A 20,422-nucleotide genomic window follows, 5' to 3' on the forward strand; every position below is an offset into this window, starting at 1 on the left:
ACTGAGCTGAGATCATGTCATTGCACTCCAGCCTGGGTAACAAGAGCAAAACTCCATATTTGGGGGAAAAAAAAAAAAAATGCTGGCTGGGTCCCTCAGGAGAAAAGGATTTACACCAGCCCAAGGAAAGACTGAAGTTACACACAAGCAAAAACCTGATAGTAGAGACTTCCTGGGCACTGGTAGGTGACCAAAAGGAGTGGTCCAGGTTTCTCTCGCAACTACCGACTACCTGAGAAGACCTGTTAAAATGCAGTTAACCCTAAGCCTGCTCCGAACCAATGAGTGAGATTTATTGTAGAGTCAATGCACTCGGTCCTCTCAACAACCTTCAGATTCTCAGGTTGTTCACATTTGCCCCTATAACCTGGCCCCATAGAGACTCATATTTCCCTGTTTGAGGAAATAACATTTTGACCAGAGGAGAAGAAAAAATGGCTTGAAGTTTTGCCTAAGTTACTACATTGAAATTCCATGTATTCAGCTCTGGTTCAAATTCCAGCAAATGCTGAGATTATTTGGATATAATAATAGTCACTGTTGTAATAGTCACTGTTCTTACAGGTAAGAGATGGCAAGATGGAGAGATGTGATACCCAAGCCATGTTTATAACAATGATCGTTACCAATGCTTCCCTTTAGGGTGAGTTTCTTTTCTTTTTTTGGCAAATACTAGCTGTAGTAGAGGATTCTGCGATAATATGTTGTTGAATGGGCTTAAACAGTCATTTAACAAAAGTGATTTTCATACAGTATGAATTTTAATATCTATTGGCAGCTGTTAACAGCATAGTTACACTTGTGGGCCTAGAGCAGCACTTTCACCGTGGTTCTCAGCACTCTTGAGAGACGGCGAGAGCTCAGGGACCTTTGCCAAAGATGGCTGGCTCAGCATTTTTTCCGTATGGATCATTCCTTGGCCTCAACGAGATTCAGAAATCTAATTAAACTTGGGACCAATGTCCGACAGGGTGTCCAGACATCTTGGATCTGGTCTTCTGCTTGGGGGAATTAAGCCCAGAACATACCCCAGGCAGCACCAGAAGTCTTATTTTCTCTACACTGAAGTTCTTAGGACAGCAAAGAACCCAAACTCAGTCCAAAGTAACCTCTTCCCAAACACCATCGATCAGAAGCAGAGGTAAATTATGGACTGTTCCCTTTCTGGTTTTTGCCTTCTGGCTTCGGTCTCCAGCCAGGTAGAAATGAGCTCTGTTGAATGTTCATCCAACTGGCGGAATTATGCTGGGCCCTGCCTTGGTCTGGTCACAAGGGCTTGGGAAGTCAGCAAAATCATTCTCTCCTTCCCCTGAAAGCTTCTCTTTCCTAAAGAAAGTGAAAACTCCTGTATTTGCTAGCTCAGGAAGATGGGCTATCTCAAAGAATCTCCTTTGATGCAGAAGCATTCCAGAAATGGTGTTTTTCAAGATGGGTATCTCGGGGGAAGAAACAGAAGAAGCTCCCAGAGGATTCCTTGCCCTTTGCTGTGGACAATTAGTGTTGTCCATGGGGCTGTGATGGCCACCTGTGTGAGTGTCCCTGGGCCCACCTAGAGCTGAGGCCTGGTCTCCAAAGGGTGGACTCATGTCTGATTGTTGCTCCTCTTCCACAGCAGGGCAGCAGCCTACCCCACTGTTTCCACAGATGAGCCACAGGAGATCACCTGGCACTTCAGGGGTGGTGTGGTGCTGGGACACGCCAATAGCCTGACTTCCTCAACCCATGGTTCACTCCAGACTCAGTGACTGAGGGCATGTGAATGGGACACAAAAGCAGGCCTTTCACTGTGTTTTTGGTGGGAAATAATCTCCTGCCTTGAAATTCTCTTGCTGCATGATTAAAGAATCCTGTTTAGAGCCCTCAATGCCTTAAGAGTCCATTATTCTTAGAAAAGTGTAACTTTCCCCCAACTTCTGGCATTAAGCAAACAGCCAACCTGTCAATCTTGGCATTAAAAAAAAAAAGACAACATGGCCATTTTTCAGATTTCTGTGCTTATGCACCAAGTGACACTTTGGATATAGAGTGAAGCAACATGGAGCTCATAAGAGGTAAATTCTAAAAGGGGAGCAGCCCTCAGATACGGCCAGTGGCCATAGGGTGGGACTAAATCTGTGTGAGAAAGATGGGTCCTGGGCTAGTCCTCTGAGAAAGCCCCTGAGTCACCAGGAGGGCATATCCTAGGGCAGCGGGCCTGAAGGGAGCTCATTCGTTCACATTTTGGGTCAGTCATTCAACAACTGTGTGTCAAATGCTTTTAGGGACCCTAAACTTAAATTCCACCCTCAGGGAGAGTCTCTGTAAGATGGTGCCCCCCGTGGGAGATTCAGACTTTCAGAGTTGGACGAGGGGGAGATCCACGTTTCTTGGAGTCCACTATTTCTCAGTGTTCGGGAGGGGAGGGGCCCCAGGGCCCTCAGCCAGCCTCTGGGGCCTGGCCTGCGTCTGCGCCCTCAGCTTCCACCTGGTTGCCCTTGCCCAGCTTCTTCACACTCTCCAGAAAGGCCTTCCAGGTCTCCGGCACGCTCTTCTCCAGCAGCCAGCCCTCGCTCTCGCTCTCAGATTCCTCGGGGTTGGACACACCATCCAGCGACGTCTGCAGGTAGCGCAGCCCAATTGTAATGGTCACCTGGTGGCGGGAGAGGAGATTTAGAGGCAATCTGGGAGAATCACTGGGAGCTGGACCATTAGGAAACCACAAGAGCGTCAAATTGAGGGTCCCAGAGAGGACTCAACCTGAGCACTGTGGAATGTGGGTTGGTGACAGCCTGCCCCACGCTGCCCTGCCCTCAGTGCTCAACACACCTGACTCTTCTCCAGCCTCATGTCAGACCCCTCTCCTCCTCCCTTTCCAGCCACCCTGGGCTGCTTCGGATTCACCCATGCCCCATACTTTCTCCCCTCTAGGTCTTTATCATCTGCTATGCTCTCTGCCTAGAACCTTGTTCCTCTCCATGTTCATCTGTTAAGTCACCTTCAGCCCTTGGTGAGCTCCCCTGCAGCTCATCCTCCCTCCGTATCCCCTCGGGTCGCTCCCATCCCAGGTGCATTATTCCTGGGTGCCTTCACCTCAGTGCCCCTCTACACCCCGTTGCTTGGCACATATTGGGTAGTTCAGTAACTGCTTTGGGTGGAATTAAGAGGTCACCTCCTTTTCTGCATCTGATGTGTGGTACTTTTTTTTTTTTTTTTTTGAGACAAGTCTCGCTCTCACTCATGCTGGAGTGCAGTGGCGTGGTCTCAGCTCACTACAAACTCTTATCTCCTGTGTTCAAGGAATTCTCATGCCTCAGCCTCTTGAATAGCTGAGGTTACAGGCACCTGCCACCATACCTGACTAATTTTTGTTTTTTTTTTTTTTGGTTATTGTTGTAGATATGTGGTTTCCCCATGTTGCCAGCTGGCCTCAAACTCCTGGCCTCAAGAGATCCACCCACCTCGACCTCTCAAAGTGCTGGGATTACAGGTGCGAGCCACCGTGTCCGGCCCTTCCATTATTTTGATGAGCACAGTGATGAATGGATGCTGTTAAAAAATAATTTGGATTTGTTCACTAGCATTCACTGTGTGGCAGACTTGGTGCCAAAATGCCTGGGTTCAAACCCAGCTCTGGCATTTAGCCAGCTGTGTGACCAGGAAACCTCACTTTATTCATCTGGTTTGCAGATTTTCAGATGAAGTGGTGCCCGCCTCGTGTGGATACTGTGACACTTTAATATGTGTAAAACACACAGGCCGAGTGCAATGGTGCATGCTTGTAATCCCGGCACTTTGGGAGGCAAAGGTGGAGGGAGGATTGCTTGAGCTCAGGAGTTCTAGACCAGCCTGGGCAACATAGTGAGACCTCATCTCTACTAAAAATAAAAATAAAAATAATTGCTGGGTGTGGTGGCGCGTGCCTGTAGTCCCAGCTACCAGGGTACTTGGGTAGCCAAGATGGGAGGATCTCATGAGCACCGGAGATGGAGGCTGCAGTGAGCCATGACTCCACCACTGCACTCCAGCAAACACCACCACAGTACCTGGTGCACAGTAAGGATCAACAGAAGAGCAAAAGAGTCAGCTGTAGCTGATAATTAGCTTATTGTTTTCACTTTTTTTTCTTTTGAGATGGAGTCTTGCTCTGTCACCCAGGCTGGAGTGCAATGGCACGATCTTGGCTCACTGCAATCTCCGCCACCCAGGTTCAAGCAATTCTACCTCAGCCTCCCGAGTAGCTGGGATTACCAGGTGTCAAAAACTTGGCACCACGCCTGGCTAATTTTTATATTTTTAGTAGAGACAGGGTTTTGCCATGTTGGCCAGGCTGGTCTCAAACTCCTGACCTCAGGTGATCCGCCCGCCTCAGCCTCCCAAAGTGCTGGGATTACAGGCGTGAGCCACCACACCCTGTTTTCATTTTTCTATAATATATTCCGTACATTCCATTAGCCACTTGTTTCTATACAAATTCCTGGCGTGCTCTCTTCCACTTCTTTGTATGGCACAGCAAACTCTACAACAGGATGAAGCTGCTCCCTGAGGGCAGGGATGGCCCTTACGCATCTGGCTCACTCAGAATCCCAGCACCTAGAACAGTACCAGGTAGGGGGAGGGCCTCAGTAAATCTCTTTTGAATGAATGCTCTGGGACATTTTATAATTATGGTAGTAGATAATAATAACTGATAGAGTTTTAGATTTATGTTACTATTATTAACTGGAAGTTGAATAAATATTTTTACAGCGGGAAAAGTCACCTCCTCCATGAAGTCCTCTTGATGTGAACGCGTCCTCTCTGATCCCCTCCTGCTTTCCTGAAGGAGGCTCTCTGCACTGTGAGTTTTGCACTTGGTAATGATCCTCCCTTTGGCTCATAAATTAGACATCATGTCCTGACTGGATTGTGAAGCCTAGGCAGGCACAGCCGAGATCAGACTCCTAATATTATGCTCAGCCACCCTTGGCCCATCAGACCTCTGTCCATTAAAGGCCCCAAGTAAAAGGGGCATTTGAATGCCCTCTTCCCAATAAGCTCATCCTTGTCTAATGCAGTCCACTAGATTTCTATAAAGGTGGGCCACTAAGAGGCAGCCAGTGGAACCCCATTTTCCCACTGACTCTTTTTTTTTGAGATAGGGTCTGGCTCTGTTAAGAGTGCAGTGTTGCGATCATGGCTTATGACAGCCTTGACCTCCAGGGCTCAGGTGATCCTCCTGCCTCAGCCTCCTGAGTATCCAGGACTACACGTGTGCACCACCACACACAGCTAATTTTTATGTTTTTGTTTTTGTTTTGTTTTCTGAGACGGAGTTTTGCTCCTGTTGCTCAAGCTGGAGTGCAATGGCGTGATCTCGGCTCACCACAACCTCCACCTCCCGGGTTCAAGCAATTCTCCTGCCTCAGCCCCCAAGTAGCTGGGATTACAGGCATGCACCATTAGGCCCAGCTAATTTTGTATTTTTAGGTAGAGACGAGGTTTCTCCATGTTGGTCAGGCTGATTGCAAACTCCCAACCTCAGGTGATCCGCCCGCCTCAGCCTCCCAAAGTGCTGAGATTACAGACATAAGCCACCGCGCCTGGCCGTGATTTTTGTGTTTTTTGTAGAGACGAGATCTTGCTATGTTGCCCAGGCTGGTCTAAACTCTTGGGCTCAATTGATCCTCCTGCCTTAGCCTCCCAAATCCTAGCTAATGCCTGCTAGGATTACAGGCGTGAGCCACCGCTCCTGGCTCCGCTGACTTCTTTTATGCCTCCATCTCTGGGGCTCATGAGATCCTCCCATCTTGGCCATCCAAGTACCTGAGTAGCTGGGACTATAGGTATGCGCCACCACGTCCAGCAATTTTTTTTTTTTTTTTTTTTTTTTAGTAGAGATGAAGTCCCACTATGTTGCCCAGGCTGGTCTCAAACTCCTGAGCTCAATGCTAGTGAACTTTTATGACTTCTTTTATATTCAGTCTTCTTTTTGTGTGTTTTCAGGGAATGTGGCCATCTAAATTTCCAGCAGCATGTTCCTCTCCTCATTCTACCCACCCAAAACTCTGTGTCAAGGAGTCAGCGACCAATAAATAGTCATGAATATGCTGTGTTTGCCTCAACATTAAAAGAAGGCTTTGGCTGGGCACAATGGCTCACACCTGTAATCCCAGCACTTTGGGAGGCTGAGGTGGGGGGATCACCTGTGGTCAGGAATTCAAGACCAGCCCAGCCAACATGGTCAAACCTCGCCTCTACTAAAAATACAAAATTAGCCAGGCGTGGTGGTGGGCGCCTGTAATCCCAGCTATTCGAGAGGGGCTGAGGCAGAAGAATCACTTGAACCCAGGAGGCTGAGGTTGCAGTGAGCCGAGATTGCGCCGCGCCACTGCACTCCAGCCTGGGCAACAAGAGCGAAACTCCGTCTCAAAAAAAAAAAAAAAGTCGGCTTCCTGGACATACAGTCACCCTTTAGTTTCATGTGGTGAGTTAAAGGAGGTGTTTATCAGCCACAGGCAGGATGCACTGGCTGATAGCATTAGGACAGTGACTCATTTAAAGGAATCTTTGGGAATCTTCTCAATGGAAAAAACTTCCTCACCAAATCTTCCTGGCTTTGTACGCTGGGATTTTGAAGTTTGGATTTTCTGCTCTCAAGGTAGCTCAAAGCAGGTACCCTGAGTCACCGTGCCACCTCATTTACTAACAAACAGGTTCTCATGCAACACCTAGAGCTGTGCCTGGCATATGGGTACATGTTTAAGAAATATCTCTGATCATGCGTGGTGGCTCACGCCTGTAATCCCAGCACTTTGGGAGGCCGAGGTCGAGGCTGGTGGATTATTTGAGGACAGGAGTTCAAGACCAGCTTGGCCAACATGGTAAAACCCCATCTCTACTAAAAATACAAAAACTGGCTGGGTGTGGTGGTGCACACCTGTAATCACAGCTACTTGGGAGGCTGAGACAGGAGAATTGCTTGAACCTGGGAGGCGGAGCTTGCAGTGAGCTGAGATCGTGCCATTGCACTCCAGCCTGGGTGACAGAGCAAGACTTCGTCTCAAAAAAAAAGAAAAAAATATCTCTTGGCCAGAGGCAGTGGCACACACCTGTAATCCCAGCACTTTGGGGGACCAAGGTAGGAGGATTGCTTGAAGCCAGGAGTTGGAGAGCAGCCTGGGCAACATAGCAAGACCCCATTTCTACAAAAGGCTCTATGGAGTATGACTCAGGGCACCTGTTTTCAGCTACTCTGCATGTGCCTATAGTCCTAGCTACTCAGAAGGCTGAGGTGGGAAGAGCCCTGAGCCCAGGAGTTTGAGGCTGCAGTGAGCTCTGATCATGCTCCTGCACTCCAGCCTGGGCGACAGAGTGAATTTTTCTTCTTGTCTCTAAAAAAAATAATAATAATAAACGATTTAAAATAATAAAAATAAAAGATGAATATCTCTTTAACCAAGGAGCGAATTCAGCACACTCACTGAGGATTTGCTTACATTGCAAGCCCTATAGCTACAGAGAAACTGAGTGTTGCAGATAAGATGAACCCACACATAATTAGACTAACAGGTAAATGAGGACCAGCATCTCAAGAAGCACAAATCCAAACAGTACCCATTTCCTGAACACCTGCACATGCTGTTCATGTTGCCTCCCAATAGTCCCCAAAGCTAAGTGCTGTCACCCCATATAACAGAGAGGTTAAATGACTAAGACCTCAGTACCAAAAAGTGGGGACACAGGATGAACCTCCAAAACATGCTAACTAAAAGAAGCCAAACGCAATATGGGTCCATTTATTGGACCCATACATAATGTCCAAAATACATAAATCCAGAGAAGAGTTGCCAGCGGCTGGGGGGCAGGTTGGGAGGTGGTGACTGCTTCATGGGTGTGAGATTTTCTTGAGCTGGTGGAAATCTTTTGGAACTAGGTAGAGGTGCTTGCACAACACTGTAAATCAACTAGATGACACCAAATTGTTTACCTTTTATAAATCTCACCTCAATTAAAAAAAAAATTGTCAGTCGGGTGCGGTGCTAACACCTGTAAACCCAGCACTTTGGGAGGCCGAGGCAGGCGGATCACGAGGTCAGGAGATCGAGACCACCCTGGCTAACACGGTGAAAACCTGTCTCTACTACAAATACAAAAAATTAGCCAGGCACGGTGGCACATGCCTGTAGTCCCAGCTATCGGGAGGCTGAGGCAGGAGGATCCCTTGAACCCGGGAGGGGGGAGGTTGCAGTGAGCTGAGATCATGCCACTGCCCTCCAGCCTGGGCAACAGAGAGAGACTCAGTCTCAAAAAAAAAAAAAAAATTTAAGTGGTGGGAAAGAAACCAAAAAATAAATAAATGAATAAATAAATAAATACAAAAGGTGGAGGCGCTGGGTGGGGTTCAAGCCCAGGCTGATCTGACCCACAGCTCCACTGAAGGCTGTTTCCAAGGAGGGAGGCATGCTCTCCAGGCCTGGCTCCGCCCCCATTAGACCCAAATGGGACCCCCAACCCCCAGCTGGCCCAGGGCCTACCTCGAAGAGCCAAATTAGGAGTGTGACGACACCCATGGAGTTCATGAGGCTGCTGTAGTAGCTCAGCAGGGCAGCCCTGCAGCCACGCACCCACAGGTTGAGCTCCTCTGTCTGGTGGTCGTAACTGTAGTGTGCTGAGTTGTTGGTGATCTGATACTGGATGCAGGGCCGTGGCGAGCTAGGATTGCAGCAGCTGAAGGGAACGCCGTCCACCAGGTACCGCCCATCCACGTTGCTCTTGATTCGACTGGAAGGGAAACAGACAGCTGGAGATGGGCTTCCCGGGCTTCTCACCAGGGGCCACTTCCTCCCATCCCCTGCCTCTGGAAACCTAGAATAGTCATTCACTCGCACACTTGGTATATATTTGCTGTGCACCTGCTACGTGCCAGCCACTGTTCTAGGCGCTGAAGACAAAGCAATGAATAAATGCCCCTGCCTTCGTCGACCTTATGGTCTAGAGGGTTGAGGCAGGTGGTAATCCAAGACGCAAGTCAATAGGGAATATAGAAATTCACCCAACCACTCTGTGCTGCCAGGCCCTTTCTTGGGGCCGTGCTTGGTGGGTAGGAGGAGCAGCAGGACGGGAGATGTTGATGGACAAGCATCGGGCTGCCACTGGTGATGCCCCCAGCTCCCTCACCAACCTCATCTCCCCCTTACGGGTCACTGATGGCCAAGGCCCTTTCCAGCCAGGTGTTTCCAGAAGGCCTGCTCAGGCCCAGGGCCTGTGCAGAGGCAGAGGATGGAGACCCGAGGCAGGCACAGTCCTTGCCCTCGGAGGACTCCACTCCCAGCCAGGTGGGAGCTCCTGACTCACCTAAGGGACACAGCTGCAAGCAGGTTCTCCAGGCTGATGGGCGGGGCTCCCAGCATATCTTCTGCACTTCTATATTTTTGTGTATATTTGCTTAGAGCTTACCATACATTCACACAGGTTCAGAATTCAAAAGGGATCTTTACAGTGAAAAGTCTCCCCTTCCCCTCAGGCAGGCTGGGTATGTTCTGCCTGGCCTGGGGGTGATTACCCAGGTGTTTTATGTGTCAAAACTCACTGAGCCGCACACTTAAGATTTGTGCATTTGGCTGGGCGTGGTGGCTCATGTCTGTAATCCCAGCACTTTGTGAGGCCGAGGCAGGAGCATCCCTTGAGCCCAGGAGTTCAAGGCAGCAGTGAGCTATGATCACACCACTGCTCTCAGCCTGGGCAACAGAACAAGACTGTCTCTAAAATATATATATATATATATATTTGTGCACTTGACTGGGTGCTTGTCATCTAAATAAAAAGCTGCAGCCAGGCGCGGTGGCTCACGTCTGTAATCCCAGGACTTTGGGAGACGAAGATGGGCGATCTTCGTCAAGGTCAAGAGATCAAGACCATCCTGGCCGATATGGTGAAACCCCGTCTCTACTAAAAATACAAAAATTAGCTGGGCGTGGTGGCACGCGCCTGTAGTCCCAGCTACTCGGGAGGCTGAGGCACGAGAATCATTTGAACCCGGGAGGAAGGGGTTGCAGTGAGCCAAGATTGCTCCACTCCAGCCCGGATGACACAGTGAGACCCCATCTCAAAAAAAAAAAAAAAAAAGAAAAAGAAAAAGTTGCATGTAGTCCAGGTGCAGTGGCGTACACCTGTAATCTCAGCACTTTGGGAGGTCCAAGGGGGCAGACGACCTGAGGTCAGGAGTTCAAGACCAGCCTGGGCAACATGGTGAAACCTCATATCTACAATTAATAAAAATACAAAAAAATTAGCCAGGCATTGTGGTGCATGCCTATAGTCCCAGCTACTCAGGAGGCTGAGGCACGAGAATCACTTGAGCCCGAGACGCAGAGGTTGCAGTGAACCAAGATCACGTCACTGCACTCCAGCCTGGGCGATAGAGTGACACTCTGTCAAAAAAAAAAAAGGAAGGAAGGAAAAAAAACGTTGCACACAAACAATGCATTACATAATAGACTTTTAGAACATAATAGAAAGCATAATTGTTTCCAATACAGATTATTTTAAACAATGTTCATTGAAATGGTCACAAATCTCTTAAAAGATATCCATGTTTCACTTCTAAATAAAATCTCTTTAATACAAAATGCCTCTCACTCCTCATCTCTCAGCCTCCAGGTCCTGACCGCTATGGCCAGTTCCACCAGAGAGAGGCTTCATGCATGGACAAGCAAACATGTTTTCATTTTTCCTGTTCTTTTTTTATTACTGCAAATGAGAACATTATATACATACTGTCTTGAACCTTTCTTTTTTCCCTTAGCAAGATCTTGGAGATCTTTTTTTTTTGGCAGGGGTGCAGGATGGACTCTTGCTCTGTCACCCAGGCTGGAGTGCAGTGGTGTGCCACCATGCCCAGCTAACTTTTGTATTTTCAGTAGAGACGGAGTTTTGTCATATTGGCCAGGCTGCTCTGGAAATCCTGACCTCAAGTGATCCGCCTGCCTCAGCCTCCCAAAGTGCTGGGATTACAGGTATGAGCCACCACGCCCGGCTGAGATATTTTCGTATCTGTCTGTGCAGCGTCCTGGATTTTTTTTTTTTTTTTTTTTTTAATGAGCTGCATGGTATTCCCATTGTGTGGATGGCACATGGGTCCTAGCCAGTTCCAGACTGATGGAAGTTTGGGTTTTTCCCAGTCTCGTTAATACAAACATGGACATCAGTCATTTTGCATATTGTGACTATATGGAACAGGTAAATTCCTTGAAGATGGATCCTTGCATCAAAGGGTGATCTTGCCAGATACCTGCCATATTTCTCCTCTGGCCTCTCCTGCCAGGGGCTGAGGGTGGGGGGCGGTTCACAAACCCCAACCAGCCATGCTCAGGAGAACCTGTCCTCCACAGCCACATCCACACAGGTCAGACTTTTGATCTTTGCCAACCTGATCTTTGAAAAACAGTATCTCAGGGTTGTTTTCATTTCCATTTTTCTCATTATGAGTGAAGCTGAGCATCTTTTGCTCAAGGGCCGTTGGTGGTTCCATTTCCATGAACCTTGTTGACTTCCGTCTATTATGATTAAGACTTTCTAGGAGGGCTGCATGAGGTGGCCTGGGTCATGGCAACCGTGTTTCCACACGCCCTGTAATCCCTGCCCTCTACTTCGTGGGCAGAACACACTGCCCAGAGACCACATGGCCCTGGGTGGCATGGGCAGCACAGGTCGGTGATAAGAGCCGGACAGCCTGGGTTTACTCCTGGCTCGCCCACATGCCAGCTCCATCCCTCTGGACAAGTTCCTTAACCTCTCCCTGCCTCTGCTTTCTTATATTTGAAACAAAGGATTGCATGAAGTGATACATGTAAGAGTGCTTGAAGAGTGCTGGTATTAATACATAGGAGCCATGTGCTGTGAGCAAAAGCCACCTCACTGGGCAGGTGGCCCAGCAAGAGCCGTCGGGGCGGTACTCTGAGCACCTGGGAGCTGACATCAGGTTGTAAGAACAGCGCCCACCACGCGATAGCATATCACGGGAAAGCCCTCACTGGGGAGCCGGCCGTGCAGGTTCTACCAGCTGTGGCAAAGCAGCTGTCAGCTCTTTGAGGGCACGCTCCATGGTGGGCCCGACACAGAGCACCTGCCAGCTGGCACTGCCTGCCCACCACTCAAAGCCCCACTCCAGCCATGTGCGTGGGGAAGGCAGAAACTGTGTCTTGCTCAGCTGTCCCTCTGCAGCCCCTCGCTGGGCACCGGGCTGTGGGTGACGGAGGAGGGCAGAGGTGGGAAGACAAGCTGGAGCAGTGTGAGAGCAGCCTTCAGCTTGGGCCTCCCACTCCCGTCTGCTGTCCCTCTGGAGGGGCCAGTAGCCCCGGACACACTGAGCAGATGGCATCTCTGCAGTGCTCCCTCCCTCCTTCCCCAAAGTGCCCTCCTCAAGGCTAGGGGTCTCCCAACCCAAATGCTGTCTGTCCCACCTCCTGACCTACAGGCTGTCCCTGGAGCCTTCCCCTCAGTACAGTGTCCCAGCTGAGCCATTGCCAGTGTCCTGTGGACAGGGTGGGGGTGGTTGAGAGCACACCACTGAGTCCTAAATATGTATTTGGGAGCCCTGGAGCTTAAACTCTGTGGACCTGCGTGAGCTGGGAGTGATAGCAGCTGCCTCTCAGGGGTTATGGGGGACATAAATGAGACAATTCAAGTCACGCATTTGACACAGGCTGGACGTGCTGGAGGCCTCAGAAAATGTTGCCCCTTCTTCCGCTTAGAGCCATTGGATAAGACCTTGAAAACCATCGGATTGTCCTACAGAGGAGCAAGTGGGGCCCAGAGGAGGGCAAGGCCTTGCCCAAAGCCACACAAGAAGTTGGGTCCAGCTGGGCATGGTGGCTCACACCTGTAATCCCAGCACTTTGGGAGGCTGAGGTGGGCAGATCATGAGGTCAGGAGTTCGAGACCATCCTGGCCAACGTGGTGAAACCCCATCTCTACTAAAATACAAAAAATTAGCCGGGCGTGGTGGCGGGCGCCTGTAATCCCAGCTACTGGGGAGGCTGAGGCAGAAGAATCGCTTGAACCCGGGAGGTGGAGATTGCAGTGAGCTGAGATCGTGCCATTGCACTCCATTCTGGGCAACAGAGTGAGACTCTGTCTCAAAAAAAAAAAAAAACAACTCAGGTCCAGCCCACCGCAGTTGCCCACTGGTCCCATTGGAGTTCCCCACCTCCCTTGTCCCTCCTGACTTGACCTTTCATTCATTCACTCACTCGATAAATATTTGCTGTGCGCCTGCTACCTGCCAGCTGCTATTCTAGGCGCTGAAGACAGAGCAGTGAATAAATGCCCCTGCCTTCCTCGACCTTATGGCCTAGAGGGTTGAGGCAGATGGTAATCCAAGACCCAAGTCAATAGGGAATATAGAAATTCACCCAACCACTCTGTGGAGCCAGGCCCTTCCTTGGGGCCATGCCTGGAGGGTAGGAGGAGCAGCAGGACAGGAGGTGTTGATGGACGAGCATCGGGCTGCCATTGGTGACACCCCAGCTCCCTCACCAACCTCATCTCCCCCTTACAGGTCACTGGTGGCCAAGGCCCTTTCCAGCCAGGTGTTTCCAGAAGGCCCGGAAGTTAAATTTCCTGGAAAACTGTGAGTTTTCTCCCCTCTTCCCTGCCCCAGGAGTCCTTTCCTAGCCACCACCACCTACCCTCACGTACCTACCAGGTGGTCCTAAGGTGGAGCAAACCCTGCACACCTGCCTCATGCACACTAAGGTGTCTGTGATGTGAGGGTCAGGCCTAAAGCTGTGTGGGCTGAGGCCAGCAGAGGCTCTGAGCTGCCCTCAGTCTGCAGGCTGGGCTCGCGGACAGTCCCCATCTCCCCACCTCGCCTCCCTGAGCCCCCAGACAAGTCACCCTACTGGTCTCCACCAGGCTGTCTCCCCTCACACTGGAGCTCCCTGAGTCAGGGCTGTGTCTCCCCACCAGACTGGGGTTCCCTGAGGACGGGGCTGTGTCTCCCCTCAGACTGGAACCCCCTGAAGATGGGGCTGCGTGTCCCCTCAGACTGGGGCTTCCTAAAGACAGGGCTGCATCTCCCTCACACTAGGAACTTCCCATTGTGTTCCCAGGGGCAACATCCAGGTCAGCCTGGGGGAAAAGGCCAAGCTTGGTGAACGTTGGGACCTGCCTGGGTCACCAGCCTGGGAACTCTTGGGGTCTCTCACTTCTGGAACTATCCCTCCCCCACTCCAAACATCATCTTGTTTACTCAGTGCTTGCCCTCATTCCAACCACAGATTAAGGCTCCTCTCACCCTCTTAAGACAAAGCCAGGCAGAGGAGAGCGCCTTAGTGGTGAGCTGGCTATTTATATCACAGCGTGTTTCCCAGGCTACGAATTTCACTCTGTGCGGAAGGGGCCAGGGGCGGTGGAGGAGGAGTCACTAGGGTTTGAAAGGGTCTTGATTAAGATAAGACCTATGTTCTAGGCCACTCTCCCATAAGCAAGGCACATAGAGCCTGGGAAAATGATCACGTCTGAGTTTTTCTGGAAAAACCAACATAATTTAGTAAGTGAATCACATCAGTGAGGCCAGCCATAGGGCAATGAGCAGGGGTGTACCTGACAGTGGGTCACGCCAAGCAGAACGCTGGCTGAGGGACACCTGTGAGACCTTGAGAACTGGCCTAACCTCTCTGAGCCTGAGTTTTCTCATCTAAGAAATGACATTTTAAACACTCGACAGGGGATGGTGGAAATTAAATGGGATCATACACATGGAGAATTTGGTACACACTATGTGCTTACTATGCTTTGAAGATTGCTTTTTTGGGTAGTGCTGTGGTTTGAATGTGTTCCCCAAAGTTCCTGTGTTGGAAACGTGAGGCCCAGCATGACAGTGGTGAGAGATGGGACCTTTCAGAGGTGACTGGGTTACGAGTGCTCTGCCCTCATGAGTAGATTAATGCCATTATCATGGGAGTGGGTTCCTGAGGAAAAGGAAGAATTTGGGCCCCTCAGCACATGCGGGCCCCTCCACCTTGGACTTCCCAGTCTCCAGAACAGTAAGAAATAAATCTCTGCTCTTTATCAATTATTCAGACTCAGGTATTCTGTTATAGCAGCTCATAGTGAACTAAGACAATAAGTCACTGGGTATGAGGTACTGTAGACAGTGATGGGTGACATAAGGAGGAGACACAGCCCTGTCCTCAGGGAGCCCCAGTCTGAGGGAGACACAGCCCAGCCCTCAGGAAGCCCCAATTTGAAGGAGAGACACAGCTGTGTCTTCAAAGAGTTCCCGTCTGAGAGGGGAGAAACCCCATCTAGCCAAGTTCTAATCTTCTTCTTGAGATGTCTACGAATTGTTTAAGAAGAGCAAGCAGGTGCCTGTAGTCTGTGGGTTCCCTGGGAAGAATGGTGAAGAGCAAGAGCTTGGTGCCAGCTTCTCCCTCAGACTGGGGACCCCTGGCTGGGCCTTCCTAGCTGGTAGTTCCTGGTTCCAAAATGTCTGAGCTCCCTCATGCTCTACCTCTCACCCCAAGACACTGCAGCTCTGCTCATCCTGCAACCTTTAAAAGAAGTGTTGTAAACTGACTGAAGACCTCACGGTAAGATGCACAGAGCGGCACTGTAGGAAATGTTCTGGCCACAACTGAGCCTGATCCAACCACATCTTGACCCATACTACTGGTTTATGAGGAAATACAGGGGACAGAAGAACAAGTTAGACAACACCACTTGGCTGCAATTGCCCAGCTCCAAACTATGGGGGATTCTGCAGGACATGTGGCCCAGTTTCTCTCACACTTACGGTATGAAAAAGGGGACAGTTTTCTAGTAAAACAGACAGGAAACCAAACAACCAAATGCAAAGCATGGGCTTGGTTTGGATCCTAAATTGACCAACTGTAAAAAGCATTTTGAGACTATCAGGGAAAACTGAGCATAGACTGGGTATTGATTGATATTGCCATTAAATCTGTTGACTGTGACTGGTCTTGTGCTTATGTTCAGCAGAAACAAAAGGGCAAAAAAACAAATAAAGCCTCTTTGTCTGTTGGAGATGCCTATTGAAGTATTTACAGGTAAAAGGAAAGTATGTCCAGGATTTGCTTTAGGATATTCAGAATGGGAAAATGTGTTTGGGGGAGGGTAGTATAGATGAAACAGGCAAAATGTTGATATTTGTTCCTAGGTGATGGCTTCTTGTCTTTGGGTTTTTTGTTTTTGTTTTGAGACAGAGTCTCTCTGTTGTGGCCCAGGCTGGAGTGCAGTGGTGCAATCTCGGCTCACTGCAACCTCTGCCTCCCAGGTTCAAGTGATTGTTCTGCCTCAGCCTCCAAAGTAGCTGGGATTACAGGTGCCCACCACCACGCCCAGCTAATTTTTTTGTTTGTTTGGTTTTTTAGTAGAGACGGGGTTTCACCATGTTGGCCAGGCTGGTCTTGAACTCCTGACCTCAGGTGATCCACCCGCCTCAGCTTCCCAAAGTGCTGGGATTACAGGCGTGAGCCACTGTGCCCAGCCTGTTTTTTCCTTTTTTTTTGGAGACCTTGGGCTCAAGTGATCCTCCCACCTCAGCCTCCAAGTAGCTGGAGTTACAGGTGTGTTGCCACCACACCTGGCTAGGTGATGGCTACATGAGAATTAATTATAATGAACTCTCTAATTTTGTGAAAGCTTTTTTCTATCATAGAAGTTGGAAATGCAATAAAATAAAAGAGCATCAGTTGAGAACTACAAGCCTGGCACAGTGGCTCACATCTGTAATCCCAGCACTTTGGGAGGCCAAGGTGGGTGGATCACCTGAGGTCAGGAGTTCGAGACCAGCCTGGCCAACATGGTGAAACCCTGTCTCTACTAAAAATATAAAAATTAGCCAGGTATGGTGGTGGGCACCTGTAATCCCAGCTACTTGGGAGGCTGAGGCAGGAGAATTGCTTGAACCCTGGAGACAGAGGTTGCAGTGAGCTGACCTGGTGCCACTGCACTCTAGCCTGGACGACAGAGTGAAACTCCATCTCAAAAAAAAAAAAAAAGAGAGAGAGAGAGAGAGAGAACTACAAATCTCTTTCACTGATACCTTGCTCTGAAAAGACAGAGTCAGTGAGGGAGACAGCATTCCTGGACTTGGCTCCTCCCTCTGAGAGCCTCCTCCAAGTGTAGCAGAAAGTGTGTCTCCCTCTTCCTGGCCCACCCAGGACCACCAGGCCAGGGGAGGGAGATGTGGGAGGTTGAAGCCCAATGACAGCCCCATTTACCACAGGCGCTGCAGAGCCCGGGATGGTGTTTCTAGTTTCTGTGGGGCCACCTCGTGATTATCTGAGATGCTGGCACAGAAGCACTGGAATCCGAACCTAATCCATCCATGTTTTCCAACCCTGCATCATCTCTGCCCACCCCTTTCCCTGTCCTTCTCAGAGAGGAAATGGAGAACGAGAAGACAGGGAAAGGCCGGGAGTGGTGGCTCACACCTGTAATCTCAGCACTCTGGGAGGCCGAGGCAGGCAGATCACTTGAGGTCAGGAGTTTGAGACCAGCCTGGCCAACATGGAGAAACCCCATCTCTACAAAATTACAAAAATTAGCTGGGCATGACGGTGGGTGTCTGTAATCTCAGCTACTCAGGAGGCTGAGGTGGGAGAATCGCTTGAACCCAGGAGGCGAAGGTTGCAGTGAGCCGAGGTCACACCACCGCATTCCAGCCTGGGTGACTGAGCAAGACTCCATCTCAAAAAAAAAAAAAAAAAGACAGGGAAAGACAGGGAGAAGAGGGAGAAAAGCAAGACTTCCCATACCCCAAGCAGCCTGGATAATTTGAGGTTTCTGTCACTCAGTGAGCAAACATTCATTTAATGCCGAATGTATACAAGAGGTACTTTAACATCACTGGGAAACAGCAGAGTAGGGTGAAAAGAGCAGAATTAAAATCTGGCATGCCGTATAATGGAATATTATTTCGCCATATAAAGGAATGAAGTTCTGATATATGCTACGACATGGATTAATTTTGAAAACACTATGCTAAGTGAAAGAAGGCAGACACAAAAGAACAAATGTTATATGACTCATTCATATGAAATGTCCAGAACAGGGAAATCTATAGATACAGAAAGTAAACTAGTGGTTACTTAGGGCTAGGGGGAGGGAAGGCTAGGGAGTAAAAGCTAAATGGTATAAGGTTTCCCTTAGAAGTGATGAAAATGTTCTAAAATTGTTTGTAATGCTGGTTGTCCAACTCTGTGAATATACTAAAAAACATTGAATTGCATACTTTTAGTGGGTACATTGTATAGTAAGTGAATTATATCTCAATAAAGCTGTTTTTTCTTTTTGTTTGAGACAGGGTCTCACTCTGCTGCCCAGGCTGGAGTGCAGTGGTGCAATCTCAGCTCACTGCAGCCTCAATTTCTTGGGCTCAGGTGATCCTCCCACCTCAGCCTCCCAAGTAGCTGAGACTATAGGCACACACCACCACACCTAGCTAATTTTTGTATTTTTTGTAGAGATGGGGTTTCACCATGTTGCCCATGCTGGTCTCAAACCCCTGGGCTCAAGTGATCCATCCACTTCAGCCTCCCAAAGTGCCGGGATTACAGGTGTGAGCCACCACAGGTGGCCGAAGCTGATTTTCTTTGTTTGTCTCCCCTACTTCCTATTGTGTGATCTTAGGCATGTCCCTTAACCTCTTGGGCCTCAGATTTGTCATATATAAAATGGAGATAATAATACCAGCTGGGCGCAGTGGCTCACACCTATAATCCCGGCACTTTGGGAGGCTGAGGCGGGTGGATCACTTGAGGTCAGGAGTTCAAGAGCAGCCTGACCAAATGGTGAAACCCCATCTTCACTAAAAATACAAAAATTAGCTAGGCGTGCTGGCACATGTCTGTAATCCCAGCTACTCAGGAAGTTGAGGCAGGAGAATCGCTTGAACCCAGGAGGCAGAGGTTGCAGTGAGCCGAGATCATGCCACTGCACTCCAGCCTGGGAGAAGGGGCAAGACTCTGTCTCAGACAAACAAACAAACAAACAAACAAACAAAAACTAAAAAAGATTAAGACAAAAACTTCCCAGGAGGAGTTTTGCGCAGGATAAATGTGGGCCATTTCCCCCTCCCAAATGACTTGGCAACATGGTCATAGGCAGGTTGGGGATGGGGTGCAGTCACTGGGCTACTCCCCTGAGACAGAGCAGCCAAAACTCTTCTAAGGCCAGGTGCAGTGGCTCACACCTGTAATCCCAGCAATTTGGGAGGCCGAGGCCGGCAGATCACTTGAGGTCAGGAGTTCGAGGCCAGCCTGACCAACATGGTGAAACCCCCCTCTACTAAAAATACAAAAATTAGCTGGATGTGGTAGTGCACGCCTGTAATCCCAGCTACTTGGGTGGCTGAGGCAGGAGAATCTCTTGAACCCAGGAGGCGGAGGTTGCAGCAAGCTGAGATCGAGCCACTGCACTTCAGCCTGGGTGACAGAGTGAGACTCTATTTCAAAAAAACAAAACAAAACAAAACAAAAAACTCTTGTAAATTCCCATAAAAATATGGAATTGTTTCTACCTGATCTTATTCATTAGATCAGGAACCCTCAGGAGCCAGTCCTGGATCTTAAAGATTCCCCTGAGAAATCTCCAAAACCTGCCCGCCCCTCCATGCTTACTGAGGCAATGCACTCTATCCTCAGGTTTCTGGGGGGCCCCAAGGAGGGGCCCAAGTGGGGAGGTCCTAGGGAGGCCAGAATGCAAGCACCCAGCTCCTCCTCTCAGGAACTGGACTGAAGATGCCAGAAAGTGAGGACCTCAACTTTCTCTAGCTCAGTCCGGTGAAGTGCCCACTGCACAGAATGGAAAGTTATTCCAGGGACAGAGCCTGCAGAAATGCCTGGAAATCAGTGTCACCAGACCCTGCCCATGCCCAGTCTGTGTCAGCGGAGGATCCCTGTGGATTTTCTCCAGGCTACCCATGCTCAGACTAGCTCATTCTCCTGGGATCGCTTCCCCACAGTTCTCAGGTCAAGCAGGAGAAAGAGGCTCACCCCAACCTCTTTGTTGGCTCATCCAAATTTGATGGGGAGAGGGGAAACAAAAAAAAAGGAGAATTCTGCCTTGCATGGTGGTGGGTGCCTATAATCCCAGGTACTCTGGAGGCTGAGGTGTGATGATTGCTTGAAACCAGGAGTTCAAGACCAGCCTAAGCAACAGAGTAAGACCCCATCTCTATTTTTTTTTTTTTTTTTTAAAAAAAAATTTTTTTTTTTTTTTTTTAAGACGGGGTTCACTTGTTGCCCAGGCTGTAGTAGAATGGTGCCATCTCAGCTCACTGCAATCTCCGCCTCCCAGATTGAAGCAATTCTCCTGCCTCAGCCTCCCAAGTAGCTGGGATTATAGGCGTGTGCCACTACACCTGGTTAATTTTGTATTTTTAGTAGAGTCAGAGTTTCACCAAGTTGGTCAGGCTGTTCTCAAACTCCTGACCTCA

At 49.3% G+C, this 20,422-nt stretch overlaps 1 protein-coding gene across 1 annotated transcript in view; it reads right to left on the reverse strand.

Moving 5' to 3' along the window:
- Positions 1-227: 227 nt before the first annotated feature.
- The window catches only part of PRPH2 (peripherin 2), a 28,600-nt gene continuing 8,405 nt past the window's right edge, over positions 228-20,422 (reverse strand). Inside the window, exons 2-3 of the mRNA XM_032141088.2 lie at positions 8,493-8,739; positions 228-2,629 (exon numbers count right to left, since the gene is read on the reverse strand). Coding sequence (XP_031996979.1) covers positions 2,417-2,629; positions 8,493-8,739 — 460 coding nt within the window. The 3' untranslated portion in view covers positions 228-2,416. The remainder of the gene's footprint in view (positions 2,630-8,492; positions 8,740-20,422) is intronic.

Source organism: Hylobates moloch, unplaced genomic scaffold (assembly GCF_009828535.3).
Source record: "Hylobates moloch isolate HMO894 unplaced genomic scaffold, HMol_V3 SCAFFOLD_20, whole genome shotgun sequence".
In the NCBI taxonomy this organism is placed as follows: domain Eukaryota; kingdom Metazoa; phylum Chordata; class Mammalia; order Primates; family Hylobatidae; genus Hylobates; species Hylobates moloch.